Source organism: Atta colombica, unplaced genomic scaffold (genome assembly GCF_001594045.1).
Source record: "Atta colombica isolate Treedump-2 unplaced genomic scaffold, Acol1.0 scaffold207, whole genome shotgun sequence".
Taxonomy (NCBI): Eukaryota; Metazoa; Arthropoda; class Insecta; order Hymenoptera; family Formicidae; genus Atta; species Atta colombica.
The window spans coordinates 3,223,948-3,236,025 of record NW_017259302.1 but is presented as its reverse complement, the minus strand read 5'-3'; the positions used below and the strand labels follow the sequence as shown (position 1 = coordinate 3,236,025).

The following is a 12,078-nucleotide window of genomic DNA, read 5'->3' as shown; positions in this document are numbered from 1 at the left end:
ATATATATATATATACATAAAAAAAAATAGTTTTGCTAAAGCATTTAAAATTTTAGCTGGATCCAAATTTGAAAATAATTTTACTCCATCAAAATAATTCTATATGGAACATTTAAGAAAGAATATACGCTTTTTAAGCTTATTTGTACTTCCCCTTTTTAGATTGCTCCTCTTGAAGTACTTGTTAGCTGTTAGAATATCAAAAGCTTTTAATGTATTATCATCATGTTTGAGCATTCTACATAATTAGTCTGATGATGTAATAAAATTATTTTTAGATCTGTATCTAACTAGAATTTTAGATACTTCAAATCGTTTTTTTCACGTAAATACATTGAATTTTTTTCCCAATAACAAAAACACATTAGAAAAACCTATATGAAAGATACGATTTGTTTTAACTAAAAAAAAAAAATGCATGGTCAATCATTATAATTATAATGTTTGGACTATTTTATTAATTATTATTAATTTTACTCAATTAAATCGTGTGTGTTGTGCTACTGATAGAAAGAAAAAAATAGCAAATCGACTAGACATTATTTAAGGGACGACAACAAGAATGTTGGCGTCGATTGGTGAAACGGTGGCGAGCGATTTCCGACACGCCCGGAGGCGCCTGGCGCCCGCGATTTACCTGCGAGAAACATTTCCGCCCGAACGAAAAGCACCCATACTGAAGTTCTACACAATCGATTCCACGTGAATTACATTGGGGAATGCGCAGCCGAATTCGTTCAATGAACATGTTTCGCGAGTTCACGCTCGCTTTAAATTATCTTGGCACTAAGAGATCAACATAATTTATTTTCGTACGTTTTTTAATTATCTATATTAATATTAGAAAAGAGTCAAAAAAGTCTGTTTAAAATAAATTTAAGTTATAAAGTTTAAGTTATTTATAACATTATATTTATAACATTATACACAAAAAACATGTTAGGATACTAAAAATTCAAGTACCAAAGAATCTAAACTGAGGATTATAAATTGTTAAGAATTGTGAAAAAATCAAATTAGCTTCATAATTAAATACATAAATTAAAAAGAAATGTAAAGTAATATACTAAAAAAAATAAGTTAAGAGATGTTTTTCCTAGCCTGTTTTCAATTTGCACGTTAGAAAACTGAATAAGTGGATGAAAGTCTGAAAGCCGAGAACCAAAGAGCCAAGACTGTCTATTCTGTAGTCGGAATATCCGGAATCGTTAGCGGGATCCTGGAAATTCTGAAAGGGACGATTCCAGAACGCCGGGCAGTCTTGCCGAGCATGTGAAATTATGTAAGATCGCGGATCGTTTGGAATTCGCAAGGGCGGCGCTTTTTGAATCGCGGATCCTTTCTCGGAAGGAGGTGAATCGTCGTGACTTCTATCGACCAACCGCCGATCGAACGACCGAACAATCGCGACTATTCGATCGCGAACTCCTCGCTACTGAATTAAATTTAAAAATTGTAAGCCTTCTTCATCGTAATTTTTCAATTCGTTCAAAAACTCGCGATTAATTATGATAAACTTGCTATGAATAATTTAATTGTTTTGCAATACCATCTTAATTTTTCTTCATTGCGATCGATAATGCGGCATTCGCGCAAAGTAATTTTCTAAAATCGATTGGCAACCGTGCGAAAATGTGAGATGTTTACCGGAAGCAACTGGGAACACTGTTGTTGCGGAACGAGCCGTAGCAGAAGCGGGATACAGAAGAGACGACGCAAGAGAAAGAAGAAAGGGAGCCAATATAAAAGAAAGAGCGCGGAGGGGAAAAGGGATACCATGGACCACCCGAGAGAGAGGTTCAGGACTGGTTAAGAATCGACGGCGCACGCCGTATTCCTTCGGGGGGTCCTTATCTTATTCGCTTACTCGGGGACCATTCGGAATCAGCCAGACTTGTCCGCGAACCTTTCGCTTCCAAGTATCCTATTATCGGTACAACTATATTTTTGTCTGAGGTCAATCCTAGATACACACATATAAGAAACTCTTTCTTCATGTCAGAATTTTGTCATCCCTCATGAAGCTTTACCATCACTCGCGAAGCGACTTTCAAGCATTAATCAAGTGATAAATCAGTCAATGCGAATAAAAAAAAACAAAAACAGTCCTTCCGTACCAGTTCTTCGATTCGACCAAATTGTCATCGCGATAGTTCGTAAATAACCGAGACTCATTAGCCGCGGAATCAATTTCGCCGAACGCCGCGAGTTTATTATCGCTCGTGGATAACACACCGAATGTTTTACGACTTGTCGAATATCTTAGCCGCGCGCGCGTTGGCGCTTCGATAATCCTTTACCCTGGAATTCGGGGCCGAAGTGCATAGCCATCGAAGGAAAAAGACTCCAACGAAGGGATTTAAAAAAAAGGCGTAGGGAGGAAGGGAGAAAGTGGGAGACTCTCATTGTGAGAAGGGTATACGTGTACGCGAGAGACGTGAGATCCGTTGGACCCGCATGCGGACCTTATTGTGTCCCGAAAGGGCATATACAGTAGGTACCTTAATGTCGGCACGGATGAAAGCGTGGGCCCTCCTTTGTCTTTTGCTCGCGAAGCTGCCACAGCAAGTAACGTGCTCTGCGGGTAGCCCTGCACCATTCCAGGACTACCGTTCCAGCTTTCTATCTTTCCCTTTCCGATCCCCTTTCCTTCTCTCGCGAGTTGCGAAGAAACGTATAAAAGAATGAATGGTAGAGTTTCGACACTCAATTTTAGAATCAAATTCAAAAGGTTATTTTTACCCAAACGAGGTGTCATTATTTTACACCTCAGTCATCCAAAAAATGCTAGAGAGAAAAGAGAGAAAGAAAAATCCAAAAATAAAGAATTACACTATATCGAAGTTTGTATCTATATTAAGTTTATCTCGCTGTAAAATTGATCACATGATTATTAATCGCTATTAAATGGAATAAAATGTATTTCTGATAATTACGTAATTAAGAAAAAAATTTATGTTAAACCAATACGTTATTTAACGATAGCTACTCTCTTTAAAAGCCATCCAGATATCCAGAAGAGAACACGAGAAGGCTGATCATGCAAGAGCGAAAGAGCACGATCAGTGAGTTCCTTCTGGGAAGAGTTCTCGGCGATGGTACCACGGTTGGTACCTTCGGCATAAAAGGCGGATCCTCAACGCATTATTAATGTCAGGACGTCACAGGGCATGTAGCTGCATATTCCGTTGAAGTTGCATGCTGAGGCGCAAAGACAATTCGCGGCGACGACGACGAAGACAACGATAACGACGACAACGACGACGACGACAGGTTGCCACGGGGACACAATATATAATTCCGCGTTCGCCGATAATTATTATGACTTCCCAAGTTTCCTGCCGCACAATGGGTCTCGTCGCTGCCGGTTATTTCGAACTTATCCTTCCCGTAGCCTCCTCTCCGAACCCCCCGGATAGAGGCGAGCCTGTCTCCACGTCGTCGTCTTCTGCTGGTAATAAAGTGACATTAGCCGGCATGCGATTTCGCGATAAACTTTCGAAATTTATTCGTCCAACCACCCTCTCGATGTCCCTTCCTCTCCACCAACTACACAGTGCATCACGCTCCTCCGTTCTATGAACGATTTAAGTTTTTCGAATTCCCCAGTACGTCAAACTAATCGGGTGTTATGGATGGCATGTAAAACATGCGACTCGCGAGTCGCATTAGCTCGCCAAACAAAGTGGCCGCGAGCTGAATCCTCAAGTTTCGCATTTTTCTTCTATCAACACCTCTTCCTCTTGCAATGAATACGTATATATATTCCAAGCTTATACATATGTTGTCTTTTCTTTCTATTTCCCGAACTTAAAAATGAAATATTTCTTTTCTCTGTTGAATCGCGCTGCAGATTAGACGTATTCGATTTTGATTGTGTCTCCAAATGGATTAATTGCATTTTTGAAAGAAAGCTAAAGAAACGTAAATATCAAAACGAATCTCCGACGAGCCAACGGCAATGGCGGTATCGATTAAACCGCTACGTTAGAAAATTCTCTATTCCCTTTCGAGGACCTAATTTATGCGGCTCTTCAACGAGCTAAGTTTACAGTTTGGCGGCTAGCAGTACCACTCGACCTCCAGCAGAGCGTGACAGCGCCAGGTTTAAAGCATAAAGCAAATTATAACTGGGAAAAGCAGGATGTCGTGCAAAGTGATACACCTACGCATGTATCCCTTCTACATGTATACGAAAATTACTATCATGACTAATTTTCATGGAGACGCTCCATCCTGATTTGCCTAATTAGGGATGCGTATCTACGGACTAATAATCAGAAATCGTAAATGACAACTAATTGTCTACGTGAGATTGCCAAGAACATAAATTTCATTTAACGCGTAAAGTGCCATTATATTTTTATTCAAACATGAGAAATTTATTTCTCTTTAGAAATACAGAAATTACGATCTCATAATTCTCATAATATTATAAAAAATAAATTAAAATCAAGTGTTCAAAATCTATATTTTCTATCTTCTTTCTTCGTCTGCAGTATATTCATCTACTTGCTATTTATCATAGTAAAATAAATCGATTTCAATTCTATGTCATTCGATGCCATTGTCCTGCATAATGTGCACATTGTTCAACGACAATAAGAAGCGATGATATGTTCAACGAGGGAATTCTTGAATACTGGAACTGCTTTGATCGTCTCTTGGTAAAAGCATTGTTAAAGAAAAAGAACCTTTGCGTGCCTGGTAATTTTCGATTTGTGACGCGACGTCACGAGGACGAGACTCCATAATTCCGGAAGGCGACGACGGGTCGTGCTGTCCTTCCCGGTATTCCTGGAGACGTTTTGTCCGTCCTACGTCGTCCTCGCGGACTCTGACGTTGCTCACGCAAATTTGACGTTAACATCGCGGAACATTTAATTCGTCGCTCGTGCAGCTCGAAATGGCACGCGATCGTTGAATACGTTCCAGCCTCATTGTCGCGATATGCACTTTAGCTGATGCTATAAATGATCGAAACGTAGCTTGGCATCGAAATATACAGATAAATTTGGCTAACCTTTCACGGAATACAATCGCGTAATCACGTAATATAAAGATAGAAAATATTTTGTTGTAAAAGTGTCGCTATCTGAAAACAATTCCAATTTAAATAAACGAATAAATTTGGAAAGTATATAACTTTGACTTCATAAGTTGCGACACAATTATCTCTCGATCGGTTGACATTCGCCTACAAGGAACGCGATATGCCACATTAAGATAGCATTGTATACAATAAATTACTGAGTTTACAAACGATTCTTAAATTACTTGCTACCTCGGACAAAACTTTGAAGGCTATAGTCACGGAAATGTGTTTCCAATGAAATAAATAGTGACATAGATCATTGATGAGTAATAAATCTCGTTAACGACAACACGACTTCCTTAGATAAGGTGGGATTAAAATCAAGAAAATTATGTTTCAGCAAAACAGCGAAAATTTCATTAGACTTGCAATTGTATGTGTTACGAAAAATATCACCTTAAACAACGTGCACAATATAAAAATTTAAATGAAATTACAATATGTCATATTTTGATTCGCTACGTCATAAAATTTTTTACAAACTCCAAGACTCTATATATTATAATGCCATAGAGAGTTAGGCATTACGTATAATAAAAGCACATGTTAGAAAAATAAGAGTAAATATTAAATATTAGGAAAAAAAATTAGGAATAGAAATTAAAAACGTGTTATACATATTTTTTTAACAAAATAGAAAAAATATGAAAAAATTAACAGATTCTTCTATAATGTATTTGAAAGTAATATCTGTAAAAGTTCTGTTTAGCATCCATTTAACAGCGATTTAGGATCTAGATAAAAAATTATTTCAATAAGAAGTAGACACAACAATACTTCAAATAATATACTAAGGCTCATAAATTTAAACAAATTAATAACTAAACAAGGGTCACGAACCAAGCTAAGTATTTTATGTTATATATTAATTCACGTACATACTCTCTAAATCTGAATCAGTGGATAATCCCTGTTATCCAGTGTCAAGTATGCCATTAGTAATCAGTGAATGAAATGTGAGATCCCTAACCTAACTAATCTTTATGGTGATTTAACCTTGTTTTAGTGCTTAAATTTAATGAATATGATATTAGAAGATTGAAATTAACGTGCAACTATCAGTATTTTAGTTATATAATGCTCAAACATTCTTTCTTTTTTAGTTGAACTTCACTGATTATCAGTGCAAAGTATGCCACTTGATAATTAGTGACTATACCACTAATTCAGATTTAGAGAGTATAAAAACATACGTTTCAATCTCTATCGGATCATTCTTAATGTTAAAAATAAAAATGTTAAGTTATTGAATACAATATTTCAATATAAGCGATAAATTAATATATAATATTCCCTAAGCATTAATTCTTTCTTACGCATCGCTCGCAGTTCTTCTTATTTAATGGAACGAATCGGCGACCAATAATTCAATGATCAATACAAGTAAAATATATGCAGACTTTTGAACAGTGTGCACCAAGTCGTATATAAGAGTGAATAGATATTCCTGATAATTAATAAGTAAGTTTTAATAATAAAATTGAGTTTATAATCATACTAATATACTCTAACTATTATTAATCTTCTAGATTTTAGATTCTAGTTTAATTATAAAAATAGGAACAATTGAAGCTAAATATCTGAAAATCCTGAAAATTATTATATAAAATTATGTATTGTAACAATTATGTAATTTGAAGTTTTGACAATTTTGCTGATGAGAACTCAGAGCCGTTAGAACAATGTACTTGTAATGTGAGCAAATGTTACAATGATGTGTAATGAACAAAGGAAAAAAATATATAAAATAGAAAGAAAGAAATTAATAGAGGAGATAGAAATATTAGAAAGGAGATAACGATTGAAATATGGGAAGATATCTGATAGCGATTCCGTATCGCTCTGTTTATTCAATCCTTGTGATTGTCTTTCTATGTAAACCATCATAGAAATTAATCATTTATTATACGAAGATTCTCTGTCTAAAATTTCTACTTCGTTCCAATTGAAATCGTGCCTATGATTAATGCGATGATCTGAAATGATAGACGGAGATCCTATTTTTTTATTAATATCCGATAGATGTTCTCTCTGGTTTGAAGTCGTCGAATTAATATTTATAGGGAATATAATTTATCGTTCACACATATCGAAGTATTGTGTTCAGTAATTTAACATTTTTATTTTAAACATTGAGAATAACCCGATAAAAGTTGAAACAATTCGTATGTATATTGTACTCTATTGTGTCTCAACAGAGAGTGATCCGATAGAAATTGTACAATATTTAAAAATTTAATATATAGAATAAAATACCTAGCTTGGCTCGTGGCCCTTTCCTTGTTTATTTATTAAGTAGACATGTTTTTAAAAAATAATTAAGATAAAATGAAAAAAATTTTATTTAAGTTGTAAAATTGCCTTGTCAAATAAAAATACCTTATTGAAAGTTTGATATATATACAAGAAAAAAAAAAATTTTACTAAAGTAGCTAAAAATTTAGCTAAAGATAAAAAAGATGAAAATAATTTTGCTAGATTATCAAAATAATTATGTAAAACATTTAAGTTTTGGTTACAAAGCTGCAAAAAGTTTTAACATTTTATCAATTACTTTGAGTATTTTACATAATTATTTCTATGACCCAAATAAAATTATCAATATTTATATGATGCTCAAATATTCTTCCTTTTTTAATTTCACTGATTATTCAATGCCAAGTATGCCATTGGATAATTACTGACTGTCCACTAACTTAGATTTAGAGAATATATGGAAAATATAAATTTCCAATTTCGATTACTCTTTTGCAGACTATACACCTGATATATTCTTAAATATGACACATACTAAAAAAATACAATTAATATACAAGATATTTTTTTAGCAAAAGATACATATTTGTATGTCTTATTTATACTGTATTATTGTATATCACATTTTTTAAGATCTCTTCCTGACTTCTTTATTTCTAATATTTTATTTTATTCCTATTCCCCTAATATTTCTTCTATTGTACGCACTACTTTGTGTAAAATGCTGTACAGGTCATATTATTGGCGGCATTTGTTCAAAAGCGTAAATGCCAATATCTTATCGCTATAGGTAGAATACAAAGCGACCATCAGACGTCCGACATTGAACGAAAATATATTCTCGGCGCATTATACTAAGAAAGACGATTATGCTCGGCCGCTGTTTTTCGTAGACTGGTACGACCGAGGACGGTCGTACGGGACACCGCGCATTGCAAAGGCAAATCTAATTGTTTAGAAATTGAACGGATCGCGAACAATTAGCTGCATGCACGCGTGCAGAGTCGAAATTATCGGCGACTTCGTGATTGTAAGAATTATTATGCCGGTGCACATAAACGGTTGAATAATTTAAATTAATATCATAGCTAAGAAACCGCTAACGATTGAAATGACTTTCTTAGCGAGGAAACGAGAATCTGCGTCTTTTTTCCACCTAGTTAAATATACTCCCATTCGGCGCAATAATTCGGCATTATACGTGATTCGGTGATTATACGTGAGAATGAACGCGCAATATTTACGATCCGCAATTAACTTTTATAAGCTCTTTTTCGTTAAAAAAAATTCACATAAATTAAACGTTTGCAAAGCAATTTTTAATTTCGACCGCATTAACGAGTTAACCGCAAAGTATGACAGTGGATAAATTTACTAAATTTAAAGCAAGAATGCTCTTTCAATATGTCACATTTACCCGCAAAAAACCTTGTACTAATTATATAGAAAATTGAGGCGAAATCAGTTCGTTTTCACGTATATTATAGCTTAGCTAACATGATAAACGAAAACTGTAATAAATCCAAGCCTCAATAATGAATAATTTTTAACTTGTGTAATTCTACTATAACTCAAAACCTATCCATTATCGAACTTTCTATTTATTACATCTTTTATTAATCATATTATATAAACATTAAGTAACACTGAAAAAACATTTACTAAATCTTAATACAAATTTTTTTTAACAGTAATAATTTAATATTTACTTATAGTAAATATTTACTCAATAAAAAATACGATAATTAATGGTTTTTCAAATAAATATATATTTATATTTAGTAAATATTCAGCTAATATTATTTAAACAAATATTTATTAAAATTTAATACATTTTTCTCCAACAATAAAAAAGTGTACAATAAACAAACTCATGAAAACAAACTCATTTCACCGAGACTTAATGTTCTACATATAATTAGTGCGGAATTTCTTATTTATAAAGCACATAGAATTTTTCAAATCGATTTATATTAAAAAAAAAGATGTAATAATAATATTAATATGAAATAAAGATTGCGATTGAGCTAACGATCCGATGGACATAACAAATCGCATAACATCGCGTCAAGAAATTATCCGAAAAACTTGGTAAAGTTTTGACGAGATAAGTAAGTAAAACGTCGACAAACTTCGGTGGAAACTTTAATAAGAATGATGCTTTACTGCGAGGCGAAGGAAAGACAAGCGCGATAGGTGATGGCTCCATCTCCCTAATTTTTCAAATTTGTGTAACAGTCAAAAATCCGATGAGAGTAATGAGTAGACATGTGTACACATGTGTTATAGAGAAAAAGTCGCTAGAACGATTGACATTAATGACCGACTGTCACGAGACGTCACACAACGACGAAACGAGATTTTCGCGAAGCTCCTCGATAAATCTTGAGGACAGACATAATCGCGGCCGCGGAAAATGCTGCATGAACACGATTGGTAGGAAATTAATGAATATCATATGATGGATCGCGCGGGAGCATGCATCATTCAACTCTCTAAGCGGGCACGTGGATTTTTAACATAATTTAGTGTGCAAACTAATTAATTTTATTTATTGTGTAATTAAGAATCCGCATTTAATAATCATCTTTATTGAAACGCAATAATCTTGTTAATAACTAGAAAAATTATACAACAATTTTGATAATGGGATAATCTAAATTCTAATGTTTTTGGTTTAATTCTTAATTGATATACATTTAATATATAATAATATTCGTGTTCTAAACTTACCACTGTATTGCTCTTGCCATGCCAAAGCTGCACAGAGAAGCGCCAGAGTTTTACCACTGCCAGTAGGGCTTTCCAAAAGACAATTTTGCTCTTTAGTACATCCTAGAATAAGCTGCACACACAATTTTCATAATTAATGAATCCATTTATAATGTGATCTTTATATTTTTACTCCTTCTGTCTGTAATCTGATTCTCTTTTGTCAAGCTTCAATTTTTTTATTGTTTCAAACTTTCAAAAAATGTGGAAAAATTCAACATTGTTTTTCAACATCTCTATTACATTAACAAATAATTTTTTTAAATCAAATGTCATTTAATAGTAAAATTTAAACAAAAATTATGGTGAAAAATTGAGTGAAGTATCACTTGTAATAAAAAAAAAAACTTAGATTGCAGACAAATGACTAATAAAACTATGATAAAAGAGAAATGACATCAACTTAACTATATAATCATAATATAACTATATAATCATACTCACACTATTCATCACTGCTATTTGACATGGATATGGCTTAACAGGAAGCTTGACTCTGGTTCCAGCAATCATTATATCATGTTGTAGTTCAACTTGAGGTGGTGAAGCATCTTTCTTAGGAAAATCAAAATTTATCAACTCATCCTCACTATAGCTTGAATCTGAATTATTTCTCATTAGCTTTTGTCTTTTGTTAGGTGCTTCTATCATCTTTCTCCTTGAAGTTTTACATTCATATGAAGTACTACATTCAGGAAAAATGCTCAATGGATCAAAAATTGGTTTATTCCAATTAAACATTGATTGGCTCTTAGAAGTATCATTATCAGGAACATCATCAATAATAATATCTTCATCATTAAAATCATCTGATATATCATGTTTCAAATAATACTTAGAAACATCTATCGCGTTATTCAGAATGCTAGTTGTTCCACTTATTACATTTGTATATTCCTCTGTATTTTTCCATATATTCGGTGATAAATCAACACTATCATCGTCTGATATCTCTATTAGATCACTATTTTGTGACCTGCTATTGTTTCTTTTTAAAGATAACCTCGATTGCCTCTTCATACTGAAAGAATATGAAAATGATTAAATAAACGAATAAAACTAGCTTTTGTCGAGCATATCTAGCAACGCGAAAAGTTTTCAAAAGATAAATCTAAGCGTTAGTTGAGGCAGATTTATTACACCATGCTTATGCTTAGATCACCAAGTTAACCTATAAAACATTTGTCTCGTGACACGTGAATGCTGCCTACCTTGATTCTCCGAACCACTCGTCGATCTCAGCTTTGAGAAACGCGCATATAAACGATCCTATCACAGTAACGATGATGCAAATCACAATCATCAATCAACACCTGTAGAACGTAACAAATGTGGCCTTGCCGTAAATACAGCACGTATGCTATATTGCTTTCCCGCCGTATGCTTCCTAACCTCACATATATTCGTTCGCTTCTTCGTCTCCAAATCGATCAATTCTTTTATATCGAATTTTCTTTCATTACTATTTACTGCATTAATTACATTGTGCGATGACTATTTAAAAATAAACATTTCGTATAAAACTCCATCGCACTACGAAACGAACGAATGATCAAAACATTACAATCCCGCGAGGCAGCGAGGCCACGTGACTCGTTTAAAATGTGACGTGCGTTCATGCACTTAAGACTGCGGTCAGGGCCGGCCGGTTTTAGGGATATGCAAAGGATGCACCGTATCCGGCTCCGCGCTTTGATCAGCCCCGCTGCAAAGTTGCAGGAGCAAAAACGTAATCAGATCATCTTGCTGAAAGCGTTCCGAAGCGTCAAATGGACAGTCATGTTAGTTCTACAAATGCTCTATAGTGTTTGAAACGCTAAGTGGACGCGCGCCTCTCTCTCGCGCGTCATTTCATAAATATTTACTCGATGTCATACAAAAATGTTTAAATAGCATCAGACAGTGCTTTAATAATATTTACGCTTGTTGTGTACGGTTCGTCTTCTCATTTAAAA

At 34.1% G+C, this 12,078-nt stretch overlaps 1 protein-coding gene across 1 annotated transcript in view; it reads right to left on the bottom strand.

Annotated features, from left to right (window-relative positions):
• Positions 1–11,706, bottom strand: part of LOC108687546 (Fanconi anemia group J protein homolog) — a 50,358-nt gene extending 38,652 nt beyond the window's left edge. Inside the window, exons 1-3 of the mRNA XM_018193372.1 lie at positions 11,335–11,706; positions 10,568–11,144; positions 10,085–10,196 (exon numbers count right to left, since the gene is read on the bottom strand). Coding sequence (XP_018048861.1) covers positions 10,085–10,196; positions 10,568–11,144; positions 11,335–11,426 — 781 coding nt within the window. The 5' untranslated portion in view covers positions 11,427–11,706. The remainder of the gene's footprint in view (positions 1–10,084; positions 10,197–10,567; positions 11,145–11,334) is intronic.
• Between the last annotated feature and the right edge of the window lie 372 nt (positions 11,707–12,078).